Raw genomic sequence first — 17,851 nt, 5'->3', positions numbered from 1 at the left:
GAGCAGTTCCAACTTAATTCAGCTCAGCCAGCAGGTTGTAACGAATGTATTGATTTGCAAAAAAAAAATACCGTACATGAGGCTATATTCATTTAACTGCATGACCCCCATCTCAATAAAGGCAGACAGCGTTTACAAGCAGAGAGCTGCAGAGATCATTAACGGATAAAACCTTGTGCTCTTAATGGAAATACGTTATTTTGCAAAATAACAAGTAAGCATCCGCAGAGATGCTTAATAACGACCGCCGGCAGTCACGCATCATTATTCGCCTGTGGCGCGAAGAGAACAATTACTTTGAAGGAAGAGTACAAATCGCTTTTAATTGAACTAACTGTATGTTTTGTATCACTTCAGTGCACATCTTTAGTTTGTGCGGCGCACTTTGCTAATGTACATTAGGGTGTTATATGAGGATACTTGTTTTCGGTTATTACCACAAAGGAGTAGAGCTGTGAGGAACGAGCTCTGAGTTCTGGTCTGCACTCTCCCACACACAGCTGGACCGGACCGGGTCTGCTTTCAGCGGGAGCTGGATCCATCTCGCACACGATCCTACGAAACAACAACACAAGATAATTGATTAAAATAACTGCAAAAGAAAGTTGAATTTTAAGACTCCGCTGTTTGTAAAAGCTGGACTGGAGAAGACTAAAAAAAAGCTCAGAAGTTGTCTACATGTTTCAATGCTTGAGCGAAGTCGAGAGAAAGTAATCAAAACACTTCTCTGCTTCGATATCGATTCATCTCCCACTCTAAATGCAATCTTCTTTTCATTGTCTCACTCATTTCATTACGGGACACATCCAGACATCGACAAGAATCACCCCCCTCCTCGATGACAGTCCTCAAATGAGGCCCAGTGTTCCTCCTTCCCTTGGCACTCCAACACACACAAGTTTGAGGGATGTAAATTTCCCACCAACAGCCCCGGTGCTGTGCCAGCGTGGCTTCGTTTAATGTAAATCACGTAGCGGGATCAATACAGCTTCATCACACCATGTGATCAGGTGTCGCCGAGCGCTGCAGGTGACTAGATCAAATGACATAATAAAAACGAGGACGTCTATTGATCGGCGGTGCCAGGGAGTAACAAAGTACGAGAAGCAATCACAGCGTGGAAAGAAAGATGGAAAGAAAAACGCGCGGCGAGGGCAGATGGCAGGGGCCGGCAGAGGAGTGGAGCACATGAAGCAGAGCAGACGTATTATTTCTCCGGTGCTGATCATCTGAATTACAACAAATGACTGTGGGAGAGTTGTTGGATGAAGTATGTGGAAGAGAGAGAGAGGCTAACGGAGGATTTACTCACTGACAGAGCTGATATTTTCTTGTCACCTCAGAGAAACACACACACTCACCTGAAGGCCTACTGAAGAAGTACCGGTCCCCTTTGTGGAGCTGCAAATTTATGGAAATATGTTTTTCAAAAAACTGAACATTCGATTGTGTGTTCTCCTCGTTCTCCAGCAAGACGGACGCTCTGCTCTAAGTAAAACCTGAGGGCTACTTTTTTTTTTTTAAAGTGAATTCGTACTAATGAGGACTCAATTTGGCCACTAGAAAAATGCAGCAGAACAGCATCAGCCCCACGGAAAAAAAAAAATAGTACTTTCTGACTGCTGGAAAAACACAAAAGTTGAGGCTTTTTCTTCAAAGCGACGAGTGGCTTTCACACACTCCTCTGAAGTAGCAACATAAAAAGAGATATAAATATGTATACATCTCTTTTTCTTTCTTTTTTTTTGTCCGATCCAGTCCGGCCCACCGTAGAAAAACCTGGCGACTGAATTAAAGACTGGAAACAAAAACAGCAACAGTCGGTGTGTAATGAACCTAAAGGCTCTGAATCCAGCTCAGAGCGACCCCCCGCCAACACTCCAACTCCTTCAAAGTTCGACTAAAGGGGTCATAGGTTCGTTTTTTAATTTCGCTCAGTCTATTCTTTTACATGCCATATAAATGAATTCCCCAAGCTCTCCCCAATTGGATTAAAGTGCTGTCAGATCAGTGCGCTGCTGACAAATTGTCCCCTACAGCCAAGTGGCACATAGTGAATTTTAATTACAACTGCCCTGTAAAGAGCGAGGAGCCGCCGACGTACTGTAAATCATACTTTCCAAATACCACAGAAAGTGGGAAACATCTTGATTTAATCGCCAAAACAACCACGTGAATTAGTAAGAGCAGTGTAACCGCACATGTGTGTGTGTGTGTGACCAAATGTGTGTGACATATGTATTGTAACGACACCGCGAGACCTAAAAGTATGTGAGTTACGGTGGCGGCGGCGCGGTGCTGAGCTGTTCTCTTTTTGAGGGCAGAAGTAGGCCAAGGAAAGAATTAGGGTTAAAGGCTCCTCTGAGAGCCATGACTGTGATAGCCTGTGAGTGTGTGTGTGTGTGTGTGTGTGTGTCAGCTGTGCTCCTTTAAAACTTCACACTTTTCTCTAACTGACTCCAAGTCAGCGGACGTAGGAGGAATTTCACACTAACTCAAAGGCAGACCTAAAGAAATCTAATAATAACATACATTTCTATAGGAATGTGCGAGGAATGAGCGTTGTACCACGTCTTTTAATATTTATATATTTCCCCTCATACTGTATTGATTTTTCTCGGTGTAATTATTCAACCTACAGTCGCTACATAATGAGTGTTTTTTTCACGCCGGCTGTATAGAATCCTTTAAAAAATGATTATAGGATTACATTTTTTCATAAAGAATTGCATTTCCTCTACCAATAAAGCTCGATACCCGGAGGCAATTCAACCTGATCCTAATCCGAATACGCTAATATATATTTATGGTAAAGCATCTAAGCCTGGTGTGTGTGTGTGTACATCCTTGCCTTGCATCACCTGGGGAGGTTAAACAACCACGAGGCGCTGAGTTTCTTACCCTGCACACGTCTGTGTGTCTACCCAAAGAGAGGGGGGGCAAGTCGTGAGGCACGAGCAACGTTTCATTAGTTTCAGGGTGAACGGGACAGACTTTAACGTGATGTATGCACAGCATGGGACAATTAGGGAGGTAAACACAAGTAAACACACACAGCTGTTATGGGATTGTTGTTGACTAGATGAGCTACAGAGAGAAAGAGAGAGAGAGAGAGAAGTGGGCTAGTGTGCTGCAGGGGGAGAACAGCAATGTCAGGGCCAGACTGTCTGGACCTGCTCCAGCCTTCATTAAAGAGAAGAGATGGTGGGGAAAGCAGATTTTCTGTCACAATGCACATATATCGATCAGATCCATGTATGCGGCGATGTGTCAAAACCCCGCTCTACATCCGTGTGTTAATAACTGATTTAACGCATGTTTATTATCTTGTAGCCGGTGTTGTGTTTCCTATCAGACGATTTGTCACGCAAACTGTGCTGCTGACAAATTGGGATAATTAATAATAATAATTAAAAACATCTTCATGCCGCATTGTGAACAACGCTCTCTGAACTGCTCTCGGCGATTTCAAAGGAGTTCTTCAAACCGAGCTGAGTTTGATGTTGTTTCTAATCAATGCATGGCTGATCACAATCGTTAACGCTCCATCCTTGCTCGCGTGACTTACTGCTCGGCGATGATGTAGCCGTCCTCCACGGGCGTGCACCTCACCCCCGCCACCTCCACGTTGCCCACCATGTCCGAAAAGGCCAGGCCGAGATTCGTGCCATGGATGGTCACGCGCGTGCCTCCCTCCGGAGGTCCAGCCACTGGGGTCACCTACAGGGAAGCAAAAAAAAAAAAACAACTTGTAAGTGCTTTTTGGCAGTGACATTAAAGTTATGGACCTTTTCTTGAAATCATTAAATAAGCACTGAGGTTTTTCACTGATGCTTAAGGGTAAATGTGCTCTTACGGTCCAGGTGGCTGTAGAAGCAATTAAGAGCACTCCCACGCCTGCATCCGCAGAATGTCAGAACATGCTATGAGTCACTGTGCTGAGAGCATGTGGTATCACACCGGCGGTTAATATTTTGTTGATCTTCCTGTCTAAATATGACATAAACACACACAAAGACCAACTTCTTCCTGTAAACTTCACAGCGGTAAATCCAATAAAAGAAACTTCACGATTAAAAGAAAATGGGATGGATTATTAACATTCTGGATAGGCGCCTGCTCGGAATATACTGCTGTTGCCATGGATGATAAATCTAACAAGGGGCCGTATTAATGCTTAGTGCAGACCACCTACTCATAAAATACAATATGGCTGCCCAGCATGACCTTGGCACAGGGTGGCACGCTGCCTTCTGTGCCGCAGAGCCCTGTTGAGGCTCCGACCTGGCCCTCATCCAGCCCTTTAAACAAGCGAGGAGAAGAAGAGGAGGAGGAGGAGGAGGGAGAAAAAAAAAGAGATAAAGAAAGAACCGAGAGAGTAGACGACAGTGTTCGGTGAAAAGGAGATGGAGGACACTAGGAAAGAGGAGGACGGAGGAGGAGGAGACGACCGTCACTTTGCTGTGTGGAGCTGCTATTGCTGTGTAAACAATCAATATGCTATTACTGGCCATGCAAGCAGAAGGGGTGGGAGAAAAAAAAAAAAAAAGAACAACAACAGCCAGTTGTGCCCGCTTACTGAGCCGCAAAAGTGCCACGTGATGGCGACCCCTCCGAGCGGTGCCGAACACCCTTCCCCTCCCTCCCGACACCCACTTGGGGCATTGCGGCTTCCCTGTGGGACGCCGGCATTGTAATCTAGATTCAGTGGACATTAATTGCTCTGGATGTAAAGTAAGTGTGTCACTGCGCCGCCCGAGGGGTCTGAATACATGAATCTTTTAGCACTGCTTGGGCATGCAGGGTATAGAGGGGGGGGAGGCAGCGGCGGCGGCGGTGGTGATGGTGGTGGTGGTGGTGGTGAAGCGGAGGGGGGAGGACATAACGGCTAAATATATCCATGTCAGGCGATGGCAGCAGCTATTCGAGTAGACTTAGTGCGGTTACATAAGCAGTGTAAGGGCCTGAGAGAGAACGAGAGGAGAGAGAGAGAAAAAATAAGAGAGTGGAGGAAAGAAAAGAAGAGAGAAAATGGAGACGAGCAGCAGAGGGAATGTGGATGCCGCTCTGTTTGGTCCTACAGGCCGTGATGGATGACAGGTGAGGCGGGGGGGGAACGGTGACAGGGCAGCAGTGCTGGATCACAGATGGGCATGTTAAAAGCTTGGGAGAACCTCCTCCTCCTTCTTCTTCTAACCCTTGAGGGTGAAATGGAGCTCTTCCCACGGTGGACCAAGCACAAGGAAGACTAGTCTAATCCATGCATGAAACCCATTTGACTGAGCCCCCCCCCCCCCCCCCCCCCATTGGCAGATAGAGGCTCGATTCATGAGTGGATCATAGAAAAACTTCAAAGGATCACGCCACCGATGTCTCCAGGCTGGGAGGCGTGAGAGGAGTGCGGCGCTTTGTCTCCGTGTCTGTATTTCTTACACAAACAAAAAGGAGCAGGATCTATAAAAGGACCCTCCTTGTACACGAGACTATGGCTTCGACTGCCTGTAAACCAGATCGTAATGACCTTTGCGGACCAGAGGGAACCCGCTGCAGTCGTGTACTGTGGATAATCTTTAGAGAGGCGGCGTTTGCGTTTCATATTTCACTGCAGCGTCTTCTGCTCTGCATCTTCTTCTCCTTCCCTTTGCTTTCCGTCTTTCATCATCTCGTCTCCCTCAGGCTAGGTGACACATCCTCCTCCTCCTCCTCTTCTTCCTCTAAGCACCGGCTTGCTTGTTTGTCTTAACACACAGACTTTTTTCGAGAGGGGAACCTCATTGGACATGCATGCACACCCTTACCCCCCCACCCCTCTCTCCCCCGTTCCCACCCAGTGCTACCATGCCATGCTCCCTGTGTAATCCTTTTAGGAGCAGTGCTGCTGCCCGCCTGGCATTGTCACACTGTCAATAGAGGGTAATTCCCAACAAACAGACAGTCAGCTTGCACATCGCACTCCCTGCACCCCGGCTCTCGCTTCTTCTTTTCTGTAGCATAATCTATTTCTCTCAGCTCAGAGGATCAGAGCGTTGGCCACTTTTAGCCACCACTATTTCCTCTGACATTCTGCAGGATTTTGGCAAAAACCAAAAGAAGACTTAAGAGGGGGTGAGATGGCCTAAATTGAGAAAAAAAAATAATTCTAATCCACGAGAAAGAGAAAGGGGCTCTTTCGGGAAGATAATGTGCACGAGGACAAAACTGTGGACACACAGAGGAACGGCGGTCAATGTGAACAGCCCGGGGGACGTCTGTCAGTGTTGACTTATTCACTTGAAGTAATGGTGGGGAAAGTTGTGCTGATGCAGCCGAGGCTAAACTCAATACACGGAGCAGAGGACAACGCGCCGCCCCCCCTGCTGCCTCCGGGCTATGCAAGCCTAGCACGTCGCTGTAACTACAGTAGCTGACGGAGCTGAATGGCATTCTCCAATTCAGAGCTAATAATGTTTAATCACCCCATTTATTCCTAAAATATAACACAACGTCAGCATTTCTGCCGTATATTCTTTATTAGCGACCTTTAATATACACGTTTATTGCACTCGATTCTTCCCAGAATTACACGAAGCGACAGAGGACGGTCTTTCCACTCTCTTGCCAGCAGATTGATATTTTGCTTTGGAAATTAAATAGCCCTTGACACACGTTAGGAGCTTGCCGCTAATCTCTTTGTCTTTGGACTCGGCTCAGACTAATTCGAGCATGTCACGTTTAATTGTGAGTAGCATTTAATGGGCTTGATAAAAAACCCCACTGATCACTTGTTCCCGTACAAACTACATCCTAAATACTTTATGGGGGTCTTAAATGTCTTGTAGTGAGCCAAGAGATACGGGTTGGGATGAAAAGGAGCTTTTTTTAGTTAGTGTGTAAAGAGGAGAAAACAAGTGACAAATTGATTGGATGTGGGGCGTGTTTGTGGATGACAGCGTGTTTGAACGGGCCTTTTAACGCGTTAGTTGTAGATGCGTGGTGTGTTGTAAAGACTCACTTTTACTGTGCAACATTTACTTCATCCCTCTATTGTCTTGTTTAATGAGGGGAACCACACATGCTGCACAGCAGCTCTCTCGGGGGTTTCAGTTCAGCCGTACCCATGATAGTGACTGACAGGCCCACCATCCCTGCTGTGTTCCAAAATATCAACAATGAGCTTGCGACGGAGACAGAAAGGGAGGAATCCTACACTTTTTTTCTATCCCGAGGCGACGGCGAGATTATATTCAATGTCACTGGGAGGCGGGGAAGCCTCTCTGCTACACTGTAAACTCGTACAGAAGCCACGGCCAGAGCCTATTGAGGAGATGCCTTTAATATGCCCGTCCAACTCCCAGCTTCATTTGATGTCGTTCCCTCTGCTGTTAGCAAGGGCTTACATCTCTTCAATATTAATGGCCCATGGTGGGAGGCACCATGGCACTTAATAGAAACATTAATTATTCAAAAGGCCTATCTTTTGGTAGGCACATCTACTAATGTGCTAGTATGTATACAAATCAGCTCATGATGGGGGGCTTCGGAGCATACAATCAAAACCAAATTTATTAATAAATTCAGCCCACCAGGGGGATGTCTGCTTCTTAAAGGAACTGTAATCACCGAGACGAAGGGGGCTGGGGGGGGGTGGCGGTGGCAGACGGACGCCGACATCACCGGCAATGAAGAGAAGAAATATCGGCGTGTCTGTCTGCGCGGATCTGAAGTGCGTGCTCTTGTGAATCATGCAAATGAAAGCCGAGTTGGTTTTTTCGCCACCTATAGCTGTAAACAGAGTTCAGACAGCCCACAGGGGCTCCCTCTCTCCCCTCTCCTATTGGTTCTTCCCACCTTTTCATGGTTCAGTTCCTTTGCTCTGTCCTTTGTTCTCTCCGTTGCCTCACTTCACCCCCTTTGCTCGCCTCGCTCGGATTCACAGATTTTAACATCATCCGTTCCCTGAAAGAGTCATCCTGCAACACTCCGACTCTGTAACCTATCATTACTCAGCCAGGAATAACTGATAATTACTGTACTGTATTTGTGAGCTCCACTGCAACATTAAACTTGTTGCACTGATCTTCGGCTTACAAACTGTATTTTGTTGGAAAAAGGCTTATGCTATAGGTTTTTCGCATCTCCAGCCCCAGAATATAAGGCAAATTGGTGCGTCTTTCCATTCGATACACGATGTATTTCTACCTAGTTATTGACCATGAGCAAGCCCATACTATGATTCTGACAAACTGGCACATGAAGCTGATGTTCTCTGTAGATATTTGAGATGTTTCTGTAGCTCCTTTGGAAGTACCTTGAGGTGATATCTTGACAGGCCAGGAGTTGATGATCAATACACCATTGGACAACAGATGGATTCAATAATTTAAAGGTATACGGCACCTAAAGCTGCTTCGTGTTTAAGTGTTCTTTTCATACTTCAGCTTTGCTGATCAATACGTGATTGGGCTGAAGCCTCATCGATGAAAAATGTGTATTTTACTTGTGCTGGTCCTCAAACGAAAAGAAACAGCATCGTCACACAAACTCCTTGCAGTATTCTGAATATCAGTAAATCTCCCGGGTCCCTTAATGTTTGCAGAGTGACAGATGAAGGTCTGGGCAAGTGGTGGCCTCGGTAATCGCATACTGTGATTCACAACACTAATGAAAACCTGGTGGGGACTGAGGTATGTCCCACTGGATGGCAGTGAGCATGTGCCATAGAATGACAAACCGAGAGCGTAATAGAGTTACACAAGAGCCTAATTCAATTCGCCGAGATGAGTCAGAGATAGTGATGCACGGGGACACACACAGGGAAGGAAGGAGACAGACGGATAGGGGGAGTGATGGAGAGTTTAAAAAGAAGTAAGGACGGCCTTCTTCTTCATCCCGCCTCTAGTTTTCCGTTCTTATCTGCATACAGTATAGCAAATCAATTATCCAAGTCGTTAACTTCACTTTTTAATTGGCTGGAGTTAGATGTGTGTGTGTGTGTGGTGGAGGAACGAGAGGCCGAGTGAATCAATAGGGTGGTAGAAGGGTCTGGTGGGTTAACCACAATGCACTGGTGCGTTACCAAGCCTAATTAAATAGTATGTCCTCCTGGCCTGAGTCCCCCCCCCCCGTGACAGCAAACCCGCCAGGCGGGATAAAAATGTGGCCTAAGCAAGTAAAGGCTCCACTTATGGGAAAACAAATAAGGACTTCCAGGTCATGATCCTGGTGGTGCTGAGGTGGAGGACGTCGAACCGTTTGAGTAGTTGCGATATCCGAGAAGGCTCTGGAGAAACAAAGGCGAGCCACGAACACGCGTCCTTGTTGTCTTCGTGAATCGCGAGATATGAAAAAGACCCGTAACTGTTAGCTCGCAACTCTTTTGTTTGTGTGTGTGTGTTTTCTTTTCATCTGGGTCCCTTTTTAACATTTGTTGGTGCCAAAGTTACTTTCAAAGAGCTGGAATAACCTTGTGAGAAGACAAAAAATCTCTGAGCAGGCAGCTGTGCATACTGCACAAAGCGAAGGCAGATGTCAGAGACGGGCCTTTAAAACTGAATATCTCTCTCTGTGTGGGTGTGTGTGTGTATTTCAGGGTCCTTGCCCTTGGATAAACCCTGAAGGTAAGAAGAACTATCACATAAACATGCACCTGTGATCAAAACACAGTGCCACACATGTACATACACATAAACACAGAGGAGCATATGCTTTTTTTAAGCGCTTAAGAAAAAAAACAAAACAAATGTTCTCTCAATTAGAGAAAGCGGTACAAGAAAAAAAAACAGAAACACAAGACAGGAAAGGAACTGAACGTTCACAATTTGCAAAGCGTTTGGTGGCCCCGGCTCCCTGGGGAGCTTTTATTTTGAAAGCTCATTCTCATTCTTCTTGGGTTAAGAGGAAAACAAAGCAGGATAGCATGGCTTCTTCTTCATGCACTGCCTCTCAATGACATTTCATTGTCAAGTAGGGCTGCCACGATTAGTCGATTAGTCACGATTATGTCGACGAACAAAATCGTTGACAACTAATTTAGTAGTCGACGCTTCATTTTCATCCCCATGAATTCAGGGCGGTGTTGCAATTTTAACCAATCACCGCGATTTTTCCGCAACTTCCGAAGTCTGCCTGGGGTATTCAACTCGGTGGGTCAGGGACAGCTGCACAGTGCAGGAGGATCCCCTTGTGGGACCTCTCCCCGGCGCTGACTGGCCTCCGCCGAGCGCATTTCCTCCTCGGCGGCTCTGGGTCGGCATGGAAACACTCGGGGGCGAAGCTGGCTCATGGCTCCGTCCGCGAGCTTTACAGCGCCCGCCCACTTGCCCCTCTCCGAGACAATCAATTTACGTACAATCCGATTAGTCGACTAATCGGAAAAATAATCGGCGATTAGTCGACTATCAAAATAATCGTTTGTGGCAGCCCTATTGTCAAGAGACCCCTACCCGTCTCCCTAAGACCTCTGCTGTCATCAGTACAACTTTCACACTTTCAGCATGCCAGGATCATGTAATCTGTGTTTACTGCTACTTTTAGTGGTTATGATAGAGGATACAAGGCGAGTCTTCAAGTATGTAACAGCACTGCTGCTGCCACTAACGCCAAGGTCTTATCAAGCTGTTACACGTCGGTGTAGCTGTTAAGTTTTAGATTTGAATTACAGTCCTGCGGTGTCAGCCTGAGTCGTGATCCTCTATGAAAAACTGCAGCAAAGCGGCGGCTGATTATTGCACATTGATTGGAGCTGGATATGTGTGGGCAGGCAGGCAGGCAGGAGGAGGGACAGACGGAGGATACTGACCTCGGTGATGCGTGGGTTGGTGCACTTGACGTTCTTGCTGGACAGGTTCAGCCAGCGGGTGGTGTAAGGGTTGATGGGGGGGCAGTGGTGCCGCAGGGTGCACCTTCCCTCTCCGCTGCACCAGCCGCACTGAAACTTCCTGTCCGCCTTCAGACACATGCCGCAGCTGTCCCGCTGGGCCGCGCACTTGTACAGGTGCACTGCGGGGACAAGCGACAACTGAGAGATCTGCAAAAGTATCTAGGGAGCGTTTTATTTCAGGAAAACAGACGGCAGGTTTATTACGAGTGAAATATATACGACATAACATGGTAACTGTGATTAAAATAGCATATAAATATACAGTACATGCACAAACTATCTGGAACTCTGCTTAAAAGAGACACGATCTGAAGACAGAGAGAGAAAATGATAGAGAGTGCCAGGTTGGTCCGTCTTCATCCTGCTTGCCAGCGCATGTTGACAGCAGCACCTCTTGTTCTTACCTTGGATATTCTCCGGGTTATCAATAATAAAGTTGCCGTTCCACACCACCGAGAAATCCACAGGCAGCTCGCTGATTTTCATTCCCTCGTACAGATACTAAAGGCCAAAGATTGGTGAGAGAGAGAGAGAGAGAGAAACAGGGCCGGAAGATATACAGAGAGATGTAGATGAAGGTGGAAAAGAGACAAAAGGAGAAGAGGATATCGATAGGAGATTTGGTTATTTGAATCCCCATGATTCCTTCTGTGGATACAGAACTATGTCCTTCCCAAAGTTACCCCAAAGTTACATCATCGCATCATCAGAGAGCTGACAAAAAGTGAGAAGCCACAAGAAACGGGGACAGCTGAGCAGAAGCTTGAACTTTCCTTGTGGCCTTTAGAGATGGTGTCCTTAACTGCCTCCTATGCCCTTAATTCCAGCCTGACTTTCATTGTGCAAGCATGTGTATTTGTGTGTGTGTGGGTGTGTGTGAGTAAGAGAGAGAGACAGATAGGAGAGAGTAAAATGTGTATGTCTGTGGTTCCTCTGGGAAGATACTGCAGAAGTCAGTGCGTGCTTGACTGGAGGGCAGAGCCATGCTGCAGTCTTCTCCACTGTAATTACCTAAACTGCATCTACCGGGTCTCCACTGACTAAATGACACACATATGTACACAAGCACACACACGCCCACACGCACAGTGTATTTTATACCGTAATATATGGTGATATAACCCATATAATCAGTCTATTTTTCTGTAAATGTAAATGAATAATAATACAAAAATCACACACCCACCCAAACAAATCATGCATCACCAATTACACCTAATCTGGCACAATCTGGGCGAAGTGTTACCAAACTTACCGAGCTGTTCTGGCACTGCACGCTGGAGCTGTTGAAGCGGAGGGCTGTTACTCGGTGGCTGACCCCCTGGATGTGGAGGACACACTCGTAGCCGCGTTGGCCAGACTGGGGCTGGGGCAGGTTCCTGGCTTTCAGGGTGATAGGCTTCACCTCCCCCGCTGGGATCAGAATCTCCCCAGAGCGCACCAGCTGGGGACAGTCCTGGAAGAAAAGGGAGCACACGTCAGTGCCAACAAAAAAGAAAAACAAACAAACTAAAAAACAGAGATGATGCTCTTTTTCTGTCTTTAGGTCACCGGCAAGATAAGAGGGAGGATAATAAGAAGTATCAAGTACAACGAGTACGTCTGAAAACTAAAGTTAGAATCTGAAAGTGACTCCTTTGACCTTGGAAAGCACTGAGCTGATGCATAAGTGTTGAACAACTCATTATCAGGAGTAGAACTGTGAAACGGCTCAGCTGGCGAAGACACTGATCAAATAAGAGGCAGCGATTTCCAGGTCAATTCTGCTGGAAATATAACGCGCAAAGGAACATTTGCACACGCACTTTGGTCTTTTTGGTCCTTAAAGATCCATGAATCTTGAACACAGCCTTATCTCTCATCCTATGGAGACTGCTTAGACAGAGAGAAGCCAGTCTTTATTCGTAATTCTGATCCAATTAACAAAACTGTGCGCGAGTTCCAAGTGTTTATGAACCCGAAAGGCTGCGGGAGCGACGCCCGCTGCCAGCGGATCCAGATTTACTGCAACTTAGGAGCAATTAACACTCTTTGTTGTCCTTTAGTGCGAGTAAATGAGTTTATGGAGGTAGAAAAAAAACAAACATATACCGCGGCAAATACCCAAGTACTGTCTGTGTGCATAGCCAAAGAGACACACACACACACACATGAGGTATATTTCAAGCAGTTTGTATCTACTGCACATGATTGACTGGGCCAGAGTGATCCTGTGTCATTGTTAAGACACGCTAAGCTCAATAACTCCAGAGATAATAGAGTGTTAATTGCTACCGCGGAGAACAAGAGCTCTGAGTGAGAAACGCCAATTTCGGAAATAGAAGAGCTTAGATGGCTGTCTTTCTGAAGACATGCCCCGAGGCCGACACGGAGCTGGAACACGGAGCAGGATGCAGGCAGAAGGAAACAGGGAAGAGAGAAGAAGAGAGAGAAGAGAGAACAAAAACACAGGAAAGGAAGAGAAAGTTCTGCTCGCAAGCTTGCATGCATGTGTGTGTGTGTGTTCATGCATTCGTGTGTGTGTTCATGCATTCGTGTGTGTGTTCATGCATTCGTGTGTGTGTGTTCCACCAACCTCAGACGCGTTGACTCGTCCCTCCTGGAAGGAGCAGCTGGAGGGGTCATGGGTACACAAGTTGCGGTACTTGCACCAGTGGCAGCGGAAGGCACTGTTCACACATGATAGACACCTGCACGGACACACACAAAAACACACAAACACACACACGGAGGGAGAGAATTAGGAAAAAGCAGCACAGTCAAGGAGACGCAGAGAGTTTGCCAAAGAGGGGAGGAGGAGGTGGGTGGGGGAGAAGTGCCACAGAGGAAATGAGTTCAGATCCCAAGTGGGCACCTGCTGTTGTTGTGCCCTTGTGGTTGGCACAGTACCTAATAGCTGCTGGGCCAAATTCTCCCTGCATATATTTCCCCAACTGCCGTATATATATTAATGCTGCATGTCATATATGTGAACGGTAGGGTTTGCATATTAGCCCTTTGTAACCAGAATCAGATGGAGAAAGAGAGACGGAGAGAGAGAGAGCGGAGGAACGGCGGCGTAATGAGGACAAACAAGACATTGGCGCAGCTTGATCCTGCAATTACCATTAGCCCCGCATTGTTGGAGTGTCGCTGTAATTACCAGCTGTTAGGTGTGTTTTTTTTTTTTTACATGTAGAAGGGTGTGCATGTGTGTCACCATAGGGGACATACTGCGTCACCATAGGGGGGCATATACTGCACCGGATCAGACCCCTTTACTAAAAATAAGAGCATAAACGAAAAAAAAAAAAAAAAAAAACACTCCAGCGTTCATACTCGGGTGTCTAATTATTACTCGTGAATGACCTCAGAGTTCTACTTCAGCGCGGCGGCTCGGGCACTTTCCAACACTCTGCGCTGATTACATGGATGAATGGCTGGAGAGATGAGCCGGTGCAGAGATGGACAAGAAAAAAAGAAGAAGTGACAGCCTGAGGCTACAAGGCATGATAGTCTCCGTATATATATATTGCCAAGACAACACACACCTTTAATTGATTGTGGCATTTACTCTTCAGAGAGCTTATTGTAGTCGCTCTTTGCTCTCTCTCTCTCTCTGAAATACGGTCGAGTTATGCACACTTGCTTATTGTGAAATATTCATCGGGGAAAAAAAGCACGGGAGGGATCTCTGGCAAGCTCCCTAATAAAGAAGAAAAGAGCTGATTCACCTTCTGGCTAACACAGTAGAGAGAGAGAGAGAGAGAGAGAGAGAGAGTGTGTGTGTGTGTGTGTGTAAGAGAGAGCATATGCCCTTTTCAAGTGTACACATCTTTCTTTGTGTGTGTGTCTGTGTGTGTTTGTCATCGCCGATTAACTGAGCTGATGTGAGAGCTGGTAATTGCTTTCTGTGCTACTCAGACGGCTTACAGCTATAGGCTACTATGTGTGTGTGTGTGTGTGTGTGTGTGTGTGGGAGAGAGCTCCAGAGTAACACTAGCTGCATTAATCAGGCAAAAAAAAGAGACGGTGGCTACAACATTTTGTTTTAATGTCGAGGAGGAGTGATGTGTTGATATGACGTGCTTTTTCCTGCGACCCCCCCCCCCTGCTATGCGTCACTTCTGCTCTCCATTGTGACACTCCAAACCCGGGCGAAGCCTTTGGATGGAGCACAAACAGAATCTGCCACACTCGGATTGAAGCAAGCAATTGCAACAGAGGCACAGCCGACGCCGAGGATCTCCATTCAATTCGACATCACTCAATCAGACGTGGCATAAAAAAAAGGGGCATGAAATCCCCTCTACTGAAGACCTGTTAGGCAGAAAGCTGCGTTTCTTTTTTTGTACTGCAGAAGAAGAAGGCTTCATTAGCGAAACAGCACAGAAACTTCCTGTTACGGGGCTCAGGGAGCAGCCGGCGATCAGATTACATTAGTCTTTACAGGGGGATATTTTTAGGGGTGGACTGAGAGCGGCTAAGGTCGAGGACAAATTGTAACTAATTCCCAAAGCATTGATCCGGTGGTTTTTGGGCAGCAGTTCTGGGGTATTGTTTTTTTTTTAGTAAATGAATGGGGCTGTGAAAGAGATACTCACAGTTGGTGGACGCTGCAGTTGTAAAACTTGACCTCTGTGCTGATGAGCATCTGACCCGTTTCCTTCGAATTGAGCCTCAGCTCAACGCCGGACCAATCTGAGAGAGAGAGGAGGCAAGAGATGACGCAACATTATAATAATAGCAGACATCAAGTTGTTTTGTGCCGGTGATGGTGGCATACAAGTGAAGGATATATCTTGAAGAGTAGCATTTTGTGCGTGGTATTGTACATAAAAAGAAACATTACTCGTGCATGAAATTAGCAGATTTCAGGCGCATGCAGAGCCATTTAATCTGATCAAATGTTGTCTTGCGGCATTTTTCTGAACAGAGTTCTGGCAGTGCTTCTATTCTCTGTGAAAAAAAAACAGCCTCTTGTCTCTCCCCCCCCACGAGAATACAGGCTCCATAAATATGTGCGTGCGTGTTTGTATATGTGCAGAACAGCCTGAATTTCAGATGACATTCAGTGTGTAGGAGGCTTGAATGACCCTCCGCGGCCCGTTCTCTCCACAGCACCTGTTGGGAATCGGGCTCTGTTTCACGCTGTAGTCTGTACTGTAGGCAGGCTGGGCTCATGGCAGACTTCTACCATTGCGTATTTGTCTCACAGGATCTGGCAAACAAAGTGGGATAGAGTTCCTGTTGTCCGCACAAAAACCTCCTCTAGGATCTTTCTTCTTTAGCTCAGGCTCAACATCACTCCTGCCTCCTCACAGTTCTAACATCCTGCAACTTCACTCTTGTTTTAATTTCCCCTCGCTCCTTCATCTCCCCTTTCTTCTCCGCGTTTAATCTCATTTCCTCCTCTCCTCTCCTCCCTTATCCTCTCGTTCTGTCCTCTACTCTCCTCAGGTCATCGCCGCCGTGCGATCGATGACGACGTGCAACAGATAGAAAGCCTTAGCATAGGGGAACGGAGACGGGAGGAGGATAGAGGGGAGGTCAGGAGGAGGAAGGGGCCTCGAAATAAATCGAGGTATAAACAGTGGGGGAACAAAGGAGGAGGGAGGAGGAACGGAGGAAGGTGGTCAAAAGGGGGGAAGGGAAGAGAGGAAGGGTGGGATGGATGGATGGATGGATGGAAGAAGGGCTTACAGGGGGGGGATTGGCTGACATTTACCTAGGGGAGAACATTCATATTAGTGCCTGATGCAGCCCTCCCCATGGGAGCGCTGGGCAAACAGGGCTGTCATTTACTCACAGGCAGGAGGATTACCAAACCCCCAAAACACACAGTGGTTTCCACACACGGCACATAATATATTATTCAGCCTGTTTGGTTCTGTCACCCTGCAGCCATCTTGGCTCGCAAACAACAGGTATTTATTGTCCAACAACAGGTGTTAGTATTCATAATGACATATATGTTTGCAAATAAACAAATGCCACGCCGGGCCGTGGTATTTTTATGGAAATATGCCGGAGGAACGCTGCAAAGGTCGTGATATTTCTATGAATGGTATATTAGTGGCGATTAGCATATCTTTATTCCCGGACCAAAAATTTGTCTTTGGATATGTTTTTACTCTGAATGTGTTCTACTTCAACTTTTATGAGATATCCATGAGCTCTGTTCAGATACATTTAATCACTTTGATGAATTATGGTTTATCATGTCTGTTCTCTGTGTATTGTATCAGACGCCGACAGCGCTGACTCCCCCCATGCCTCGGCTATGCTGGGACACTAATCCACCACATCAACTAAATCGTCCTCCGTCTATTTTTTTGAACCTACATGTTAGCCCATCGCCCATTAGCCCTATCTGAGGGCAGTGATATGGGGAACTGAGGCTCAGCCACAGGCTAAAGGGGACAATCAGTCTGATCCTCCATCAGCTCTAATGGAGCCTGGCCTTGTGTGTAGCACACTTCACAGCTAGAAAACTTATCCTGGATCAGCGGGGGAGCTTGTTACGTAGACGGTGTCTGCTTAAAATAGGAGTGTTGAATCGATAGAGATGTTGCACGTGTGCGCAGGTGAAAAGCTCGGTGTGGCGTAAACAGCAGAAAGGCACAAACAGCATGGTTATGTTTGGGTGTGAAAAGGTTCACCGATCTAGTCGCTATGATCAGATCAGTGTCCTCTGGGAGTACGTAGGAAAATCCATTTTTTTGGAAGCACACATCTCACCAGTTCGCATGCGATGGACGAGCACGTGTGTGTCGGTTTGTTGTATCTACCTTGGTCGGTGGGGATGAGAGGGACATCCTTGGCGGCAGGAGACACGCAGAGTATCTGGTTGCCATTGACCTGCCCTTCCACCTCCGTCAGGTTGCCAAAGGAGCAGGTGATGCCCGCAGAAAGGTCGGGAACGTGGCTCACCTTCACGAGAAGCTGCACACAAAGGAAGGGACAGCGTTAATACGATGTGACAAAGTAGAAGAGCCGAAGCACGCTGATGCG

The 17,851-nt window shown here is 46.8% G+C and overlaps 1 protein-coding gene across 2 annotated transcripts in view; it reads right to left on the bottom strand.

Annotated features, from left to right (window-relative positions):
* Positions 1-17,851, bottom strand: part of plxna2 (plexin A2) — a 160,747-nt gene that overhangs the window by 43,549 nt on the left and 99,347 nt on the right. For both annotated transcript variants that reach the window (XM_019273879.1, XM_019273878.2), the window contains exons 7-14: positions 17,629-17,782; positions 15,442-15,538; positions 13,434-13,548; positions 12,114-12,314; positions 11,263-11,359; positions 10,778-10,977; positions 3,569-3,720; positions 438-555 (exon numbers count right to left, since the gene is read on the bottom strand). In XM_019273879.1, the coding sequence (XP_019129424.1) occupies positions 438-555; positions 3,569-3,720; positions 10,778-10,977; positions 11,263-11,359; positions 12,114-12,314; positions 13,434-13,548; positions 15,442-15,538; positions 17,629-17,782 (1,134 nt within the window). The remainder of the gene's footprint in view (positions 1-437; positions 556-3,568; positions 3,721-10,777; positions 10,978-11,262; positions 11,360-12,113; positions 12,315-13,433; positions 13,549-15,441; positions 15,539-17,628; positions 17,783-17,851) is intronic.

Source organism: Larimichthys crocea, chromosome XV (genome assembly GCF_000972845.2).
Source record: "Larimichthys crocea isolate SSNF chromosome XV, L_crocea_2.0, whole genome shotgun sequence".
NCBI classification, from domain to species: Eukaryota; Metazoa; Chordata; class Actinopteri; family Sciaenidae; genus Larimichthys; species Larimichthys crocea.
Note: the sequence above shows the minus strand (reverse complement) of the source record. Positions and strands in the feature narration are given on the sequence as shown.